Source organism: Perognathus longimembris, chromosome 15 (genome assembly GCF_023159225.1).
Source record: "Perognathus longimembris pacificus isolate PPM17 chromosome 15, ASM2315922v1, whole genome shotgun sequence".
NCBI classification, from domain to species: Eukaryota; Metazoa; Chordata; class Mammalia; order Rodentia; family Heteromyidae; genus Perognathus; species Perognathus longimembris.
This window is the reverse complement of record NC_063175.1, coordinates 18,918,930-18,939,965: the sequence shown is the minus strand read 5'-3', so window position 1 is coordinate 18,939,965 and position 21,036 is coordinate 18,918,930. Positions and strand designations below refer to the sequence as shown.

Genomic DNA, 21,036 nt, shown 5'->3' with positions numbered 1-21,036 from the left:
TCACATCTTACGGCACAAAGAAAATCTGTACAAATTCAGAAGTATCAAAATTATTCCCTACATTCTCTCAGACCACAATGGAATAAAATTAGAGCTCAACTCAAACAGCCACCATAGAAAATCCTACAATTCATGGAGACTAAACAACACGTTGCTGAACCATCAGTGGGTCATTGAAGAAATTAGAACAGAAATTCAAATGTATCCGGAAATAAACCAAGATGAGCACACAAAGTACCAGCTCCTCTGGGATACAGCAAAGGCAGTACTCAGAGGAAAATTTATATCTCTGAGTGCCTACATCAACAAACTGGAGAAACACCAATTCAACAACTTAAAGAAGCACCTGAAGCTCCTCAAAAGAGAACAACAAGCCAAACCCCAAGCCAACAGACGGAAGCAAACAATTAAAATGAAATCAGAATTAAATGGCTTACAGTTTTTAAAAAAAAATCTAAAGAATCAACAAAACAAAGAGTTGAGTTAACAAGCTAGACAGACCCCTAGCAAATCTGACCAAAAAACGAAAGCAGCACACCCAAATAAACAAGTACAGAGATGAAACAGGTAACATCACCACAGAAACAACCAAAATTCAGAACACAATAAGGGACTATTTTGCAAACCTTTACGCCAACAAATTCAAGAACCTGGAAGAAATGCACGATTTTCTAGCAAAAATTTATATCCCCAAACTCAAAGATGAAGATTGAAATCTTCTAAACAGACCCATATCAAGCACTGAAATAGAAAATGCAATAAGAGACCTCCCATCTAAGAAAAGCCCAGGTCCAGACGGATTCACAGCAGAATTCTACAAGGCCTTCAAAACAGAACTCACACCAATATTTCTCAAAATCTTCAAGGAAATTGAAAGAAAAAGTTCACTACCAAACACATTCTATGATGCCAGTATAACCCTCATCCCAAAACCAGGCAGGGACTCATCAAGGAAAGAGAACTATAGACAGATTTCCCTGATGAACATGGATTCAAAAATTCTCAACAAAATTCTGGCCAATCGACTTCAACAGGTCATCCTAAAAAAAAAAAAAAATCATACACCGTGATCAAACTGGATTCATCCCAGGGATGCAAAGTTGGTTCAATGTACGCAAGTCAATTAATATAATCCACCACATCAACGAGAGCAAGGTAAAGAATCACATGATTATACCCCTAGATGCGGAAAAGGTGTTCGATAAAATCCAGCACCCATTTATGATAAAAGCCCTGGAAAAACTGGGATTCCAGGGAACATTCCTGAATATAATAAAGGCAGTCTAACAACAAGCATAATTCTAAAAAGTGAAAAGCTAAAGCCATTCCCTTTAAAGTCAGGAGCAACACAGGGATGTTCGCTCTTTCCTCTCCTCTTCAACAGAGTACTAGAACTCCTAGACAGAGCAATTAGGCAAGAGGAAAACATAAAGGGATCCAAATAGGAAAAGATGAAGTTAAACTTTCTCTCTTTGCAGACAACATGATCCTATACCTAAAGAACTCCATAGACTCTACTCCCAAACTACTAGAGCTGATCCAAAACTTTGGAAAAGTAGCAGGATATAAAATAAACCCTCAAAAATCAATGGCTTTTGTATATGCCAATGACCCAAAGACTGAGCCTGAAATCAGGAAAGCAACTCCTTTTGCAATAGCCTCAAAAAACATAAAATACCTAGGAAGAACCTTAACCAAGGAAGTGAAAGACCTCTATGAAGAGAACTTTAAAAACATGAAAAACAAAATTAAGGCAGAACTAAGGAAATGGAAAAACTTCCCATGCTTCTGGATTGGGAGGATTAACATTGTCAAAATGGCAATATTGCCAAAGGCTACCTACAAATTCAATGCAATACCCATTAATATCCCAACACCATTTTTTAATGGAAACAATCCAGAAATTCATATGGAACAATAAAAGACCCCGAATAGCAAAAACAATCCTAAGCAGAAAGAACAGTGCTGGAGGAATTACAATACCAAACTTCAAGCTGTATTACAAAGCTGTAGTACTAAAAACAGCTTGGTATTGGCACTGGAACAGGCCTGATGACCAATGGAATAGAACTGAAGACCCAGAAATGAACCCACAGAACTATGCCCACTTACTCTTTGATAAAGGAGCTAAAAAAAATAGGATGGAAGAAAGATAGCCTCTTTAACAAATGGTGCTGGCAAAACTGGTTCAACATCTGCAACAAACTAAAACTAGGTCCTATATATCACCCTGCACCAAAATCAATTCCAAATGGATCAAAGACCTGGAAATTAAAACAGATACCCTGAAAACACTAAAAGAAGGAGTAGGAGAAACAATTGGGCTCCTTGGCACAGGACGAAACTTCCTTAATAAAGGCCCAAATTGCAAGAAATCAAAGAAAGGATGGACAAATGGGACTGCATCAAACTGCAGAGCTTCTGCAGGGCAAAGGACTTAGCTGGCAAGATAAACAAAAAGCCCACAGATTGGGAAAAGATCTTTACCAGCCATACAATGGACAAAGGCCTCATATCTAAAATATATGCAGAACTAAAAAAATTAAATTCCTCCAAAACAAAACCTCAAAGAACAAATAGCCCCCTCAACAAGTGGGCTAAAGACTTAAAAAGAGAATTCTCTGATGAAGAAATGAGAATGGCGAAGAGACATATGAAAAGGTGCTCTACATCACTGGCCATAAAAGAAATGCAAATCAAAACAACATTGAGATTCCACCTCACCCCAGTAAGAATGTCCATTATCAAGAAAACTAACAATAACCAATGTTGGAGGGGATGTGGCCAAAAGGAAATCCTACTTCATTGTTGGTAGGAATGTAAACTGGTTCAGCCACTCTGGAAAGTTGTATAGAGATTCCTCAGAAGGCTAAACATAGAGCTCCCCTATGACCCAGAAGCCCCACTTCTGGGCATCTACCCAAAAGACCACAAACAAGAACACACTAAAGCCACCAGCACAACAATGTTCATCGCAGCACAATTTGTCATAGCTAAAATATGGACCCAACCCAGATGCCCTTCAGGAGATGAATAGACAGGAAAATGTGGTACATATATACAATGGACTTTTATGCCTCTATCAGAAAGAATAACATTGCCCCATTCATAAGGAAATGGAAGAACTTGGAAAAAATTATACTAAGTGAAGTGAGCCAGACCCAAAGAAACATGGACTCTATGGTATCCCTTATAGGGAATAATTAGCACAGGTTTAGGCTAGTCACAGCAGAGGATCACAAGAGCCCAATAGCTATGCGCCTATGAACACATAAGATGATGCTAAGTGAAATGAACTCCCTGTTATGGGAACGACTGTTATATCACTGTTGTAATTACTTTCAACATGCCATGTGAAACTGTAGCTTCTTTTCTTCATGATCCTCTTGTATCCCCTTCCTGTGGCTGTCCCCACACTATCACTGTATCTGAGTACCCTGGATAGTGTATATAGTGGTATTAGAACTAGGGAAGTGAGGGCTGGGAATATGGCCTAGTGGCAAGAGTGCTTGCCTCCTATACATGAAGCACTGGGTTTGATTCCCCAGCACCACATATATAGAAAATGGCCAGAGGTGATGCTGTGGCTCAAGTGGCAGAGTGCTAACCTTGAGCAAAAAGAAGCCAGGGACACTGCTCAGGTCCTGAGTCCAAGGCCCAGGACTGGCCAAAAAAAAAAAAAAAAAAAAGAAAAAAAGAAAAAAAATATATATATATATATAAAAGAGAACTAGGGAAGTGAAAGGGAATATCAAACTCGAGAGACAAAGGATAAAAAGACAAATGACTCCAAAAGCAATACTTACAAAACCATTTTGTGTAAACCAACTGAACAACTCATGGGGGGAGAAGGAAAGGGGGAGGAGGGTGGGGGGAATGAGGGAGGAGGTAACACACAGTACAAGAAATGTACCCATGGCCTAACGTATGAAACTGTAACCCCTCTGTACATCACTTTGGCAATAAATAAGTCATTATTATTATTAAAAACAGAATATTCTTCAAAACTAGGAATAGTAACATATACCTATGATGCCTAAAATCCTGAATACTGGAGTAGGTTGAAACAAGATTATTAAAAATTTGAGGTCAACATACAATGGAATAAACATAGCCTCTTCAACTACTGGTGCTGGGAGAACTGGGCAGCCATATGCAGAAAACTCAAAGTAGACCCAAGCCTATCACCATGCACCAAGATCAACTCAAAATGGATCAAAGACCTCAATATCAGACCTGAATCCTTGAAACTACTGAAGGACAGAGTAGGAAAGACACTAGAACTTATAGGCAGGCACAGGAAGGAACTTCCTGAATAGAGTCCCAGGGGCACAACAAATAGGGGAAAGACTCAACAAATGGGACTACTACAAATTAAAAAGTTTCTGCACAGCTAAGGTCATAGCCACCAAAATAGAAAGACAGCCAACGATATGGGAAAGGATATTTACCAGCACAGCAACAGACAAAGGCCTGATATCTGTCATCTACAGAGAACTCAAAAAACTAAGCCCCTCCAAGCCCAATAAACCTATTAGGAAATGGGCAAAAGAGCTAAAGAGAGACTTCACAAGAGAAGATATAAAAATGGCAAAGAAACATATGAGGAAATGCTCAACATCCCTGCTAGTAAAGGAAATGCAAATAAAAACAACCCTGAGATACCACCTCACCCCAGTTAGAATGGCCTATACTCTAAACTCAGGAAAAACAAATGCTGGAGGGGCTGTGGGGAAAGAGGAACCCTTCTCCATTGTTGGTGGGAGTGCAAATTAGTACAACCACTTTGGAGAACAGTATGGAGGTTTCTCAAAAAGCTCAATATAGACCTACCCTATGACCCAGCCATACCACTCCTAGGCATCTATCCTAAACAGCAAAACCCAAGATATCAAAAAGACATTTGTACTTCCATGTTTAGTGCGGCACAATTCACAATAGCCAAAATATGGAAACAACCCAGATGCCCCTCCACAGACGAATGGATCCAAAAAATATGGTACTTATACACAATGGAATACTACATAGCGATTAGGAATGGTGAAATATTGTTATTCGCAGGGAAATGGGCAGAACTCGAACAAATAATGTTGAGTGAGACAAGCCTAGAACACAGAAAACAAAGGGGCATTATCTCCCTGATATATGACTGTTAACAAAGGGAGACGGAGAGACAGTAGAGACCAAGTCTGTGAACACTGTATATGTGCTTGATACATTGTATATTGCATATGTGTCTACCTGACCTAGACAAGGGATGGAAAAACAGGTTGTAAGATATCACAATAAATGTACACACTGCCCTACTATGTAACTGCACCCTCTTTGCACAACACCTTGTAAAAAAATTTATGTTCAATTAATAATAAAAAATATATAAAAAAATAAATAAAAATAAATAAATAAAAATTTGAGGTCAGCTAGCCTATCACCATGCCCCAAGATCAACTCAAAATGCATTAAGGACCTCAACATCACACCGGAATCCTTGAAGCTACTGAAGGACAGAGTAGAAGAGATGCTAGAACTTATAGGCACAGGTAAGAACTTCCTGAACGAGGTCTGAGAAGCGGCCGGCCTGCAGAACCACCGCGATTCCTTCACGTGAGGCGGTCCTGGCGACCCCTGGCATGAGCTGGCGGCTGTGCATTGCCCGGTCACCCTCCTGCTCCTGCTCCTGCTGCTCGTGCTCGTGGCGGTTCCAGCCCGGTCACCGCTGCCGGGCGCCTTCGCCCCTCAGAAAGTTGTAAAGAAGAAAGTTCCACTCTTTCTGTCAAAATGAAGTGCGGTTTTAATTGCAGTCCTGTTCATTCTGAATTTAAACTGGCAAAACCTGATGACAGCTGAAGGCAAGATTCCTACAACTCACCAGGTCTGGAAGGTTCTTGTAAAGACTCCACTAAAGACTATGAAAGGTTATTGTACATTGGATCACCAGTTGTGAGCCCCATAGCTGAACTTGAACCTAAAAGCAGACCTCTACATAACAAAGAAAACCAACATGTGCAACCAACACTGAACTGTTTGAGTGATGTGGAAGAAGTAGAGGCCAGTAGACTCTATGAAAACAGTGGCTACTCTTCATTTACTCAACAAAGCCTCAGCGAACATGAAGAGGGTAGCCTTGCACTGGAAGAGAGCTTCCGACACAGCCCGCAGTCCTGCCTGCTGCCCACTGAGAGCTCAGACTCTTACCCTGACAGAAACTTGCTGCCAGTCCTACATTTCGAAAAGGTGGTTTGTTCAACATTCAAAAAGAATGCCAAGTGAAATCCTAAAATAGATTGAGAAATTATAAAAGAGGTTATATTCAGGGAAAATTTTAAGCTACAGAATGTAATTGGCAGAAAAATGGGCCTAGAGTGTGTAGATATTCTGAGTGAACTCTTCCAAAGGGGACTCAGACACCTCCTAGTAAGTATTTTGACACAGCTCAATGGGATGGACTTAATCAGTTTGTCTAAAGTGAGCACAACTTGGAAGAAGATTCTAGAAAATGACAAGTGGGCATTCCAGTCTTATAAGAAGGCAGTGAAAAGATTCTTTGAAAACAAGATAAGGTTTTCACCACATGCTTCAACCAGAGAATATGTTACTATCAGAACTGCCTTAACTTCTGTGTTCAAAAGTCAACAACCCAAGTTCCTTCCAGAAACACTCAAGACAAATTACCCAGTCATGGCGATCAGAAAGGTTCTACTCACAGTCGACACAGTGAATTTTCAGAGATGGCCAAAACATTGAAAAAGAATGAAAGCCTCAAAGCCTGTGTTCGGTGTAATTCATCTGCAAAATATGATTGCTATTTCCAGCGTGCAACTTGCAAACGGGAAGGCTGTGGGTTTGATTATTGCACACGATGCTTATGTGATTATCATACCACCAAAGACTGTCCAAATGGCAGGCTCTTAAAAGACTCGTGTAAAACTGGCCCTTTACCTGGTACTAAGAAAAGCAAAAAGAATTTACGAAGATTGTGACCTTTTACTAAAACAATCATGAATGAATAATCATGGTTAGAGAAAGAAATTAGGTTTTGTTTTTATGAATAAAAATAATGGTATTTTGCAGTTTTATATAACACCTGGGATTTATTTTCTCCCAGTTAATAGAGGGCATGCAACAACCTCTTAAAATATTTTACAATTTAATGTGAAGGAATTTAAAATACCTCAGTACAGACTGAAAAGATCAACTGTTTTAAGAAAAAGCAGGGATGTTACCTGATATAATAAAGAATTGATTCAATGTTATGGGAAAAGAAGAGGATGAAATTTTATCTAGACAATCTGATTTACTATTTTAGCATTTTATTTGTTTTACCAAATCAACGTTCATTCTGAAACCAACATGTCAGTGTCTTGTCACTTTTCTTGAACTGTATTTTCCAGTGTGTATATTTCCCCAAACCTTATCTTTTCTAAAATCTTGATGCTTTTCCTATTTCTGAAAGGCTGTTTGTTTGTTTGTTTATTTATTTATTTATTTAGGCCAGTCCTGGGCCTTGAACTCAGGGCCTGAGCACTGTCCCTGGCTTCCTTTTGCTCAAGGCTAGCACTCTGCCACTACAGCCACAGCGCCACTTCTGGCCGTTTTCTGTATATGTGGTGCTGGGGAATCGAACCCAGTGCCTCATGTATATGAGGCAAGCTCTCTTGCCACTAGGCCATATCCCCAGCCCTATGAAGGCTGTTTATATTTTTATGTGTGTAAATATTTTTGGTTTTTATGTTAAAGTAAATATGTGTATATATAGTCATGAATAAAGTTGTTACAAGTTTAAAAAAAAAAAAAAAAGAACTTCCTGAACATAGTCCCAGGGGCACAACAGACAGGGGAAAGACTCGACAAATGGGACTACTACAAAATAAAAAGTTTCTGCACAGCTAAAGACATAGCCACCAAACTAGAAAGACAGCCAACCATATGGGAAAGGATCTTCACCACAACAACAGACAAAGGCCATTAATATCCGTCATCTACAGAGAACTCAAAAAACTAACCCCCTCCAAACCCAGTAAACCAATTATTAAATGAGCAAAGGAGCTAGAGAGAGACTTCACAGGAGAAGAGATAAAAATGGCAAAGAAATATATGAGGAAATGTTCAACATCCCTGGCAGTAAAGGAAATGCAAATAAAAACAATCCTGAGATACCACCTCACTCCAGTTAGAATGGCATATACTCTGAACTCAGCCAACAACAAATGCTGGAGGGGATGCAGGAAAGAGGAACCCTTCTCCACTGTTGGTGGGAGGGCAATTTAGTACAACCACTTTGAAGAACAGTATGGAGGTTCCTCAAAAAGCTCAGCATAGACATACCCTATGACCCAGCCATACCACTCCTAGGCATCTATCCTGAACAACAGGTCTCAGGATACCAAAAAGACATCTACATCCATGTTTACCGCTGCACAATTCACAATAGCCAAAATATGGAAACAACTCAGATGCCCCACTACAGGTGAATGGATCCCAAAAATGTGGTACCTATACACTACAGAATACTACATAGCGATTAGAAATGATAAAATATTGGTATTCGAAGGGAAATGATCAGAACTTGAACAAATAATGTTGAGTGAGACAAGCCTAGAACACAGAGAACAAAGGGGCATGGCCTCCTTGATATATGACTATTATGGTGGTGTGGTGGGGGGGGGGGGTGAGTAGAGACCAGGTCTGCAAAACAAACAAACTTCCTTTCAAATGGTATTTCCACAGGTTTGGATCAGCAACCTAACATTATGTATTTAAAACCAAACAACTACTAAACATAAAAAGGTCTAGAATAGACATATCAGTGGACCACAATACCTCAACAGATATGTACACATGATCATATAAGATGAGGATAAGCAAAAAGAACTCCAAGAGAAGGACACAGGAGGATTCTATTGTTGTTACATGTAATGTTCTAGGTGAATTTCCTTTGGTGTACCCTACATGGTTACTGTATATGTTTTGGTACACTGGATATTGTATATATGCCTACCTGATCTAAGGAAGGGAAAGAAAAACGAGGGTGTAAAATATCACAAGGAATGTACTCACTGCCTTATTATGTAACTGTACCCCTTTTGTACAACACCTTGACAACAAAATTTAATTAATAAAAATAAAAAAAAATTTTTGAGATCAGCCTGGACAACCCAGCAAGACCTTACCTCAAAAAAAAAAAAAAAACTAGTTAAAAGAAAAAAAGGAAAGAAAGAAAGAAAAGACGAGACACATAAGCATTTTTCATCTCTTGCCATGCTATTCCAGAACTCTGCCTACAAAAACATCACCAGAGGTAGCCCTTGACTTTGGACTTCCAGAACCATTTCGATCCAGATAAGCATGCTAAGGATGCTGTGGGTCAAATGAAGTGCCATCTCCTGGAGTTTTCTAATAATAGAGTCCACATTTGTGGAGAAGGTGAAAAAAGAATACCTTCTATTCAAAAACAAAGTAACCATGGCTTCATGAGCAGCAGTCATCTACTCTACTCAGATGATGCATTTGCACTTGGGCCTGAAAACAGTACATGTAGCTATATACATAATTTTTGAAAAGCACTTTTGAGCACTGTGGACTAAACTATCCTTTTTTATTGGTTTACACCAGTTATATGGGAGGTGAAGGTTTGTTACATTTCCAAATATTTATACTGTATTCCCATCAATTTTACCCCCTTTATCACATTCTTCCTGTACTCTTCCCTCTAAGAAATGACATTCCAAACAAGTTCCTTTGTTCTGTTTTCATAGTTTCAAATAATCAAAGTTTCTTTGTTTTGGGTTCGGCAAATAGTCTATTTTGACAGTATTCAATCTTATTTATTTTCCCCATAAGCACACCTTCTCTCATTAGTTTCCTAAGTCTATAAGTCTCCCACTAGTCTACTAAGCTATCATTTTGTTTATTTGGTTTTTTTTTGTTGCCAGTCCTGGGGCATGGACTCAGGGCCTGAGAACTGTCCCTGGCTTCTTTTTGCTCAAGGCTAGCACTCTACCTCTTGAGCGACAGTGCCACTTCTGGCTTTTTTCTATATATGTGGTGCTGAGGAATCAAACCCAGGGCTTCATGTATACAAGGCAAGCACTCTCGCCACTAGGCCATATTCTCAGCCCTAAGCTATCATTTTGATACAAAAAAAATAGCATAACATTTTTGTCAATTATAATAACCCTTCCTCAAGTGACTTGGAATTTTCCAAAAAGGTTACATAAACTGTCACTTGAGTAGTAAGGAAAAAATAAGCCATGGACTGAGAGAAAATATGTGAATACCTCATATCTCATATAAATTTTTATTCAGATTATATAAAGAACTCTTGGGCTGGGAATATGGCCTAGTGGCAAGAGCGCTTGCCTCCTACACATGAAGCTCTCAGTTCAATTCCCCAGCACCACATATATGGAAAACAACCAGAAGGGGCGCTGTGGCTCAGGTGGCAGAGTGCTAGCCTTGAGCAAAAAGAAGCCAGGGACAGTGCTCAGGCCCTGAGTCCAAGGCCCAGGACTGGCCAAAAAAAAAGAACTCTTAAAACAATGATAAGAAAACAGACTCAACCTCTAACAGTTCAAAGCATAAAATCAGAAGAAGCTAAACAGAATCATGAAAAAGATTTGAATAGATATTTATGATATGCAAATGAGAAGATGATCAATATAAGTAGTCATTTGGAAAACACAAAACATCACTCCACATTGATGTAAACAGCTGAGTCAAGAAGAAACGAAGTAACTTTTGGTAAGACTATAGAGCAACAAGGACTAACTAGAATTTCACTCACAGACTAAAAGCCAAAGTATATAGCCCCAAAGAACTAGTTAATTAGTTTATCCAACATGGATTACATAAACAACATATATAACATCTTGCATTAAAAGATACTTCCATTAGTAATGATGAGAGATTATCTTTACTCACTGTGTTTTTTGATGGTTCCCAGGCAGCATCTACCTTCCCCACATCTTGCATATCTTGCAGCTGACGGAGTTGAGACAAAGTATGATGCCTCAGAGCTTCATGCAAGGGAGTATCTCCATCCTTATCCTGAATGTCTAGCTTGGCACCTGCACGGACCAAAAGCTAAAAGAAGAAGGCATGCCTCATTGCGGTAAAGTGTCCACACGCATAAGAAACTACAACACACCTGAAGTAACAGTGGGAGCATCTTGGATCTACTATGAAGTTACCATAAAAGTTAATAATTTTGACATCTTTGCTTTCTATTATTCTACACCCCTGTGTAGAATAGTAGATGAGATCTGTATTAGAGAAAACAGCAAGAAATGAGAGTCAATACTAATTCATTTACTCTAAGATCATGGAGAAAAATGTGGAACTTTTAAATTTTAGATACTGAATCGTTTTACGTTTCCCTACCATGAACAACTTGTAATGTTTAAAATTCACTATTAGTTAAGCCAACAAGTGAAAGTTATTAATTTCATTCTTTTTAGCCAACTATCTCCAAATATATGAGAAGGAAAGAAAATTAATAATTTTTGCCAAGAGGACCTCAAATAATAAATATGGACAATGGAATAATAAATATGGACAATGGATAAAACGTGTAAATGATACATTTCAATCACTTAAAACAATAAAGGCAAGCATGATTAAGATTTTGTTTATGGTGGCTTAAGCATTTTATTTGTTCTATAGAACCTGCCTCAAGCATATGTTCTTACTTGTCCCACTACGGTTTATTTCATCTTTGTTCCAAAAATGACTACATAAGATGTCACCTAAAGCAATTATTTCTCTAGTTTGAACAAACATGAGAATTGCTTGAGTAGCTTGCTGAGCCAGTAATTTTCTATATCTTTAAAGGTTCTGATTTTGTGGGTCTGAAGTGAGGTATAAGGATCAGCTTTTCTACCAAGTTCCCAGTAATATTCATGGTGCTGCTTCAGCCTAAAAGCTTTATCAATTGCTGCTCTACAAAAATATTTAAACCAATAGTCTTCCAGCTATTTTGTATGGAATCACTGGATTAGTAAGGTAAAAATATATATGTTTGGGGATCGGCACAGGGGGTGCCTCCGCCCGGCTCCTAGCCACGCCATTCCTAAGCAATCAGCAGCAGGAAGCGCCTTTCCCCTTAGGGAGCGGACATCAATGCAAGCCTGAAGAAAATAGTTTTTTCCTCCTAAGCCATGGCATATCAGTTATACAGAAATACCATGCTGGGAAACAGTCTTCAAGAGAGCCTAGGTGAGTTCATACAATCTCAACAGATCACCCCCCAACTTGCCCTTCAAGTTCTACTTCAGTTTGATAAAGCTATAAATTCAGCATTGGCTCAGAGGGTCAGGAACAGAGTCCATTTCAAGGGTTCTCTAAATACATACAGATTCTGCAATAATGTGTGGACTTTTGTATTGAATGATGTTGAATTCAGAGAGGTGACAGAGCTTATTAAAGTGGATAAAGTGAAAATTGTAGCCTGTGATGGTAAAAATACTGGTTCTAATACTACAGAATAGGAAGAAAAAGGCTTTTTTATGCCATCTCCGGTTGTTACCGCTTTTTGAAGAGAAGCATAGAAGAGACTTTTGTAATTTATTCTAGCATTGCAAAAATGACTGCACTGTGCTATACTATTGGAGAATACCAGCAGAAAGAAGCTTACAGCTCTGTATTCTCGTACATTACCTTTATTATACAGCATAAAGAAACCTTTTTTTAATAGCAAATCAAAAGTGGTTGTCTTCCTGAAAACATTCTTTAATAGATTCATTTTTAAAATTCAAAAAAATATGTTTGCAGCAACAAGTGTCCAAAGTTTTTTAATCTGTATTGTATTCTCTATTACAGATAACAAAAGGAATATACTTTCTAAAATTGACTCTTTTAGTTTTTCCCATTTAATACTTTGAGAATTCATACCTAGTAATAACAAAAAAACTGCAACTCAAAGTTTTAAGACTTTTGCTAATGTGGACTAAAATTTATGTTAATACTTTACCCTAACAATCTGGGTATGCTGCCGCTCAACAGCAAGGTGCAGGGCAGTTTGTTGGTTCACATTCTGGATATCCAAGTTTGCATTACCCTGAAGAAAAATAAATTTTAAGTTGTTAAATTTTGACAATGGAGAACACAAAAATTCTTAAGTATTCATAAGAAATAAATAACATGGGACACTGTTGGCCACTTTCTCTCCTTAGAGGCTTATTCTTTTTTTTTTTGGTCATTCTTGGGGCTTGAACTCTGGGCCTGGGTGCTGTCCCTGAGCTTCTTTTGCTCAAGGCAAGAGCTCTAGCACTTGAGCCACAGCGCAACTCTGGCTTTTTGAGTACTTTATTGGAGCTAAGAGCCCATGGAATTTCCTGCCCCAGCTGGCTTCAAATCGCAAACCTCAGATCTCAGCCTCCTGAGTAGTTAGAATTACAGGCATGAGCCACCAGTGCCCAGCTCAGAAGCTTAGTATTCTCATACAGGAACAGTACTGATACAGGAGAAATAGAAATTTACAAAATCTATTTCTACTAGGGTAATTCTATTTAAGGACAAAGCACAGTGAAGAGCTCCAACACAACTCTTTGTAGCTTAGCAGAGAGAGTAGTACATGCCTATGAAATCTCAGCTCTCAGGGAGCTGAGGCAGCAGTAATTATGGATTCAAGTTTAGCCTTGGATACATAGCGAGATCCAGTCTTGAAACAAATAATAATGAACAAGCAAGGTTAGAAAACAGAATGTATATTATATCTCATCACAATAGGTTTTAATGTCCCTTAATAGGCAATTGCTAAAGCAATAAAATAACTTACAGGAATGTTCCAAAATTGTCAAAAACTGCTCTCTCCCTACCTGATGTACCAAAAGTTCAGCCACTTCTACATGATTATTTAGGGCAGCCAGATGCAAAGCCGTGTAACCATCATCTTTCTTCTCATCGACAATCCATGGTCTTGGTAATTTTGACAGTAAAACACGCATTGCACTGAAAGTCAAATTCACGTTATTTTCCTACTTATAATAATTGGATATTTTCAGTTTCCTTTAGAAAAATATATTCAAACAAATCTTGTAAAATCTAGTAAAGATATTTTCTTTCTAGAGAAAAGCATATGTCTTTATAAACAAATGGAAATTCAAATATTCTAATTCTCAAATGCACAGCTTTAAAAAAAAAAAAAAACAAGGGCTGGGGATATAGCCTAGTGGCAAGAGTGCCTGCCTCGGATACACGAGGCCCTAGGTTCGGTTCCCCAGCACCACATATACAGAAAATGGCCAGAAGCGGCGCTGTGGCTCAAGTGGCGGAGTGCTAGCCTTGAGCAAAAAAGGAAGCCAGGGACAGTGCTCAGGCCCTGAGTCCAAGGCCCAGGACTGGCCAAAAAAAAAAAAAAACAAAAACAAGTAAACTATCACTATTTGGGCAATAGAATCTTTCTTTCTTTTTTTTTTTTTTTTTTGCCAGTCCTGGGCCTTGGACTCAGGGCCTGAGCACTTGAGCACTGTTCCTGGCTTCTTTTTGCTCAAGACTAGCACACTGCTACTTGAGCCACAGCGCCACTTCTGGCCACTTCCTGTATATGTGGTGCTGGGGAATCAAACCCAAGGCCTTATGTGCAGGAGGCAAGCACTCTTGCCACTAGGCCATATTCCCAGCCCCTGGGCAATAGAATCAAAACAGAATGTAACTGCTACAAAGGAAGAACATTGTTTTGTTTTGTTTTTGGCCAGTCCTGAGCCTTGACTCAGGGCCTGAGCACCTTCCCTGGCTTCTTCCCGCTCAAGGCTAGCACTCTGCCACCTGAGCCACAGCGCCCCTTCTGGCCGTTTTCCATATATGTGGTGCTGGGGAATCGAACCGAGAGCTTCATGTGTAGGAGGCAAGCACTCTTGCCACTAGGCCATATTCCCAGCCCCAGGAAGAACATTGTAAAAGGAAAAAATCCAAAGAGGAAAGAAAAATACCAAACTAAGAACACAATTTGGCTTCGTGGCATCTCTCAGGTTCAATTTCAATAGCTCATATTCCCTAAAGAGTTAATAAAGAACAGTCAAGCAACAACAAAACCAGCAGGAAAATAGTGATAATTAAGATGAATGTTACACAGCTGACAGACTATTATGAACAGTAGTTAAACTCTGACAAATGTCATTTACTAGTACTACACTCAGTTTTACTCGAAACCTACAAGGGCCGCCAGGTGGCGCACAGCTGTAATCCTAGCTACACAGGAAGCTGACATCTGAGCATCATGGTTCAAAGCAAGCCCAGGTGGGAAAGTCTATGAGATTTTTACCTCAATTAACCAACAAATGGCCAGAAGTGGAAGTGTGGTTCAAGTGCTAACCTTGAGCAAAAAAGCTCAGGAATAGCTCAAGCCTTGCATTCAAACTCAATGACCAAAACAACAACAACAACCACCAAAGCACAACTGCCAATTATAGCAATATTTAATTTTTGAGAATTGGTATTTCCAAAGTAAAAAAATATATATGAACAAACAATTTTTTCAAGGTATCCTAAAAAAAGCATCAAAGAAGCTGGGTGCCAGTGTCTCAGGCCTTTAATCCTAGCTACTCTGGAGGCTGAGATCTGAGGATTGCAGTTCAAAGCCAGCCCAGGCAGGAAAGTCCCCATGAGACCCTTATCCCCAATTAACCACTCAAAACCCAAAAAGTGGCACTGTGGCTCAAGTGGTAGAGCACTAGCCTTGAATACAAGAGGCTTGGGGACAGCACCCAGGCCCTGAGTTCAAGCCCCAACCAGGGCTTAGATTTAAAAGTCTAAGCATAACAAAGTAGTAGAAATAATTATCAAGAAATGTTGGTTGGGGGAATGCTTATAGTGGTATATGCCTGTAATCCCAACCAGAGCTTTAGAGATAAGAAAGGTGGCCAGCCGCTGATGGCTCAAGGCCTATAATTCTAGCTACCCAGCAGGCTAAGATCTGAGGATTGCAGTTCAAAGCCAACCAGGGCAAGAAAGTCTTTAAGACTCTTATCTCCAATTAAGCACCAGAAAACCAGAAATAGAGCTGTGGCTCAAAGTGGTAGAGCATTAGCCTTGAGCAAGAGAGATCAGGACAGAGCCTAGGCCCTGAATTCAAGCTCCATGATAGATGGGGAGAGAGGAGAGAGAGAGAGAGAGAGAGAGAGAGAGAGAGAGAGAGAGAGAGAGAGAGAGAGAGAGAGAGAGAGAGAGAGAGAGAGAGAGAGAGGACAGACAGACAGACAAGATAGATAGATAGACAGACAAGAGAAAGAAGGAGAAAAAGGGAAGGGAAGAGCAAGAGGGTGAGGGAAAAGTTAAATGTAATTTGGAGGACAATTCACTGAATATATTTATTCATGAAATGATGGTTTCTTAGAGACTGACACCTAAAGTAACTGTTAAAAGAGTATTTGGGGGGGCTGGGAATATGGCCTAGTGGCAAGAGTGCTTGCCTTGTATACACGAAGCCCTGGGTTCAATTCCCCAGTACCACATATATAGAAAAAAATGGCCAGAAGTGGTGCTGTGGCTCACGTGGCAGAGTGCTAGCCTTGAGCAAAAAGAAGCCAGGGACAGTGCTCAGGCCCTGAGTCCAAAGCCCAGGACTGGCCAAAAAAAAACAAAAAACAAAAAAGAGTATGTGGTACTGGAAGTATGGCTCAAATGGTTCAGCTTCATCCCAGAGAAAAACAAACAAACAAAAGCAATAAAGACAAGCAAGAGCTTGAATTCAAACACCAGTATTGTCACACACACATACACAAAGAGTTCTGGGGCCTAGAAGGGTATTTCAAGAGTGCTTACCTAGAAAGTTTGAGGCCCTGACTTCAAGCCCTAGTACCAAAAGACTTGGCACAGAGCACCAATATACACATTTCCACGCTGATTACATTATATACACACTGATAAATATACACACATATCGCTACATATGTAGTAACCTTAATTTGCTCACATCACTTTTGCAAAGGCAGTAAAAATAGAAAAGTTTTTAAATTACAGAAGGAAAAAAATAATAGGACACATATTAGACACATTTTCCTAAGGTAAAATGTATGAGACAAAAATTTGGATAGAGAAATGTTATATATTCATATGGAGAAATAGGGTGAAGTTGCTGACAAGAATAGATATAAATGAAACTGTGAGTCTCTAAAATAATAAGCTAAGGCCTCAAATGGAACAGAATGTGTTTCTTTAATGGCAACGGCCTATAAATCCCATGTAGATAGTTCAAGAATTCTAAGAATAAGGTCTGGTGGATCCATGAGCCCCTACAAATTACTCAAGTTGATGACTTTATAGATCTCATCACTTTTTTAAATGTCTAAATATTTTTAAATTAAAGGGTAAAAGCTTAAAAATTGCTAAAGACTAAGTACACATTTTTTCCTGTTTTTCCCAAATAAAACCCATTTGCTATTTACACTTCAGAATTTTCTCTCAGTACCAAGTAACCATAACATACACATAAAACATCTATTTATTAATAGACTTACCCCCCTGGTTCATTCAATTTGCAATAACTAACTCCAAATACCACAATTTGGGGCAAGTGAACTGAAGTGAAGAAGTGAAGTGAAGAAATAATTTCAAGTTTCAAAATTAGCTCTTAAATAGAATACTAAAATAATTTTTACTACAGTAAGATGTTTTACTATCATCTGATTCTTGGTTTATTTTTGTACAAGAATTACTAGGGTGTGTGTGTGAGAGAGAGACAGAGACAGAGACAGAGACAGAGAGAGAAGGAAGGTCTTGCTAATTCAGGCTGGCAATGAACTTGCTGTCATCGTGTGCCAAAGCACATATATGACCCAAAGTCCACACTTAAAGATTCTCTTCGGTGGCCACTGCTGATTTATAACCACTGTTCAGGGATGATAGGCATTCGCATTCTGGAAAGCTATAGACTCTCCTCCAGAAACTTGCACAACAAAAATCTTAAAAAAAAAAAAAAAAGTGTGTGTGTGTGTGTGTGTGTGTGTGTGTGTGTGTGTGTGTGTGTGTTTGCAGGTTCTGCGGCTTGAACTCAGGGGCTAGGAGCTATCGCTGAGCTTTTTTTTGCTCAAGGCCACAGGTAAACTTCTGGCTTTTTTTTGGGGGGGGGGGGTGGTTAATTCTCCAATTAACCAAGGCCTGCTGGCTCTATCTGCAATTTTAAAATGGGACTTCTAAAGTCCCATTCCTAGACTTCAGAAAAGATTAAGATTTCTTGCATTGCAATAGTTTGTTTTCAGTCATTATTGAGTATTCTAATCCTCACTCAATGGATTAAAATTCTAAATCAGGCATACTGGCTTATTTTTATACTCTTAACTAAGGAAGACAGAGGAGGAAGATGATTCCAGGCCAGTCTGAGTAAGAAGTTAGGGAGATCTCATCTTAACCAATAAAAGCAATAGACAAGGCACCAGTGGCTCATACCTGTAATCCTAACTACCCAAGAGGCTGAGATCTAAGGATTGAGGTTCAAAGCCAGCCTAGGCAGGAAAATCAATTAGCCTCTTAATCTCCAGTTAATCACCCAAAAAGCCAGATGTGGAGCTATGAGTCAACTGGTAAAGCACCAGTCTGAGCAATAAAGCTCAAGAACAGCACCCAAGGCACTAAGTTCAAGCCCAAGGTCTGGCACAAAGGGGAAAAAAAATAGTTGAGCATGGTGTCACACACTGACACCTCATCTATACAGGAAGCATAAATAGGAGGATCATGACCCAGTTGTGATCTATGTAGAAATCAAGACCTAGCTTAAAAAAAAAAAAAATCCAGTAAGGACTGGAGGTATAGCTCAGCAGTATAGTGACTGCCTATCAAGCACAGGCCCTAACCCCAAACTCCAACACCACCAAAATAAATAAATAAATAAATAAATAAATAAATAAATAAATAAATAAATAAATAATAAAATGCTAGATAATTTAACTCAGATTCTCCACGGAGAAAATAACAGTCACCACGTTATACTACTGAATCTTTGTATAATATCATGACACTGATGCCATTACCTATTACCCTACACAACAGTTCCTATGAGAAACTTAATTTACAAGAGTTTCAACCGTTTTTCCAGAAAGTCTACAAAATACAAGTATTAAATCATGTGAAAAGTTCCGAAAATGTACCATTAAGCAACAATAATGCTTGTTATGACTTAAAGAAAAACTGTGATATGACTATGTTTAGAGGCAAGGTAATAATGACAATATTAATCATTTTCCATCTTCGCTTTCCGTAACTTGAAGTAAGCAGGCAAAGTTTTTAATTGATAGATAAATTAAGAAACAGAGGATAAGCTACAAGTTACTGGTAAAGAAGATCAAGGAGTAAAGACAAATGAAGCTAAAGACCTTTCATTATAAGCAATGTAGTACCTCTTGACTTAACTATGGACATGCTTTAGTTCAATTAAAAACTTGCCAAGATACACACATTTTAAGTTGTAAGTTAAAAACTGAGCTTAAACAGTATCATCATGAGATTTGTGGGGAGGGTGGTGCCGTTTTGTTCCTCTGATGTAGTTACTCTTTCTCCCCTGTACTTCATTCTTCACAAGTTAAGTCATTGTGCAGCCCACTGTGACGGAGTGGAAGGCATGTTCCATCTCCTTAAGAGTGGACTACAGACATAAATTATTCTCCTACACTGAAGATTTGTGAAGGATTAATTTCTGCATTTGTTAAGAGACCCATTACTCCTTTATCTTAATTAGAAATTGCCAACTCCCTCAAAAAAAAAGTAAACAAAACTACAGGACTTAAAAAAAAAAAAGAGCCCATCATTGGGCCCAGGTTGCAAGGCTAGTTCTAAAGGAAAGTAAAGAAACAGAGTCCCTGGTCCCCTCACCTCACATACTGACAGTACTAAGAGCAATCCACCTCCTATCTTTCCATGAGCCCAGCAATTTTAGGAAGACACAGTATATGACCAAGAAAGGCAGCTTCAGGCTGGAGGCTCCCCGCAGCACTTCAGCTAATTAAGAGAAAAACCTGTAGTTATACTGCAAGCACTGAGGGCCATGAGTTACTGGGATAAATGTGTTACTAGCTCAACAAATTAATGATCTTACTAATAAGCCAACACCCCACTGTGGAAAAGACTTGGTGAATTTTCCCTAATGTTCAAACACTGTTCTTTACTTCTCAACTGGTTGTTTTCCAAGAGGCTAAGGACATGGATGTTTTAGAGATAAGATCTTACTACCAGTTTGGCAGGCATTTGTGAATACTGCCAAAGCAGCATTAAGTTCCAGAACAACTAATAGTGGTGCCTAGCATAATCCCTGGCACATGGCAGTACTCAAACGTTTGCTGAATGAGGTACAAATGAGTTCTAAGAAGCAGAAGTACAAGCAGCTGTCTACATTGGCATGTAGTATTCAGATGACAGGAGGTCAATTTCTAGGGCCTGCCATGTTGTCTCTAAAGTCTTTCTTCAGAGAGCAAACATTTTCAAACAAACCCAGAAGAACTAAATTGTGGTGGTCATACATATTATTAGTACTATTCAATGCAGAAAGACCTGAGCACTGGCAAATATTAGATGCTCAGTAAATGCTTGCTGAGTTAATGAAAAATCCTACAGAGAACAAGTAAAGCCAGTTGGTCTATAATGCATAAAGGAACTTATTAAGAAAGCTGAACAAGGGGCTGGGAATATGGCCTAGTGGCAAGAGTGTTTGCCTCGTATACATGAAGCCCTAGGTTCAATTCCTCAGCACCACATATATAGAAAAAGCCAGAAGTGGCACCATGGCTCAAGTTAGCAGAGTGCTACTAGCCTTGAGCAAAAAAAGAAGCCAGGGACAGTGCTCAGGCCCTGAGTTCAAGCCCCAGGACTGGCAAAAAAAAAAAAAACAAAACCTGAACAATCCAAAGTAGAAGTTCACTGAGGCATGATCAAAGATTCCAACACAACCTAAACTAAACATCATTGTTCAGGAAAGTATACTTTTCTGAGTTATGCTGAATGGAAAGAATGAAGAAATAAGCAAGTGACTAGGATCTAAGAATCCCAGCTTGAAATCAGTCCGAACAATAAAGTCAGTGAGATTCTTTTTTATCTATTTTTATTATCTTTAGG

The 21,036-nt window shown here is 39.1% G+C and overlaps 2 protein-coding genes and 1 pseudogene across 2 annotated transcripts in view; 2 read left to right on the top strand and 1 right to left on the bottom strand.

Moving 5' to 3' along the window:
* Mib1 (MIB E3 ubiquitin protein ligase 1) overlaps window positions 1-21,036 on the bottom strand; it is a 161,421-nt gene that overhangs the window by 26,972 nt on the left and 113,413 nt on the right. The window contains exons 13-15 of the mRNA XM_048363653.1: window positions 13,815-13,947; window positions 12,968-13,054; window positions 10,921-11,082 (exon numbers count right to left, since the gene is read on the bottom strand). Of these exons, the coding sequence (XP_048219610.1) occupies window positions 10,921-11,082; window positions 12,968-13,054; window positions 13,815-13,947 (382 nt within the window). The remainder of the gene's footprint in view (window positions 1-10,920; window positions 11,083-12,967; window positions 13,055-13,814; window positions 13,948-21,036) is intronic.
* LOC125364196 lies at window positions 5,764-7,035 on the top strand (annotated as a pseudogene).
* On the top strand, window positions 12,091-12,674 carry LOC125364197 (transcription initiation factor IIA subunit 2-like). Its single transcript, XM_048363655.1, has one exon. The coding sequence runs from the start codon at window positions 12,156-12,158 to the stop codon at window positions 12,483-12,485; it is 330 nt and encodes a 109-aa protein (XP_048219612.1). The 5' UTR covers window positions 12,091-12,155; the 3' UTR covers window positions 12,486-12,674.

What these genes read in the sequence shown, in the direction of transcription:
- LOC125364197 (XM_048363655.1), top strand. Translation starts at nt 12,156, where the DNA reads ATGGCATATCAGTTATACAGAAATACCATGCTGGGAAACAGTCTTCAA.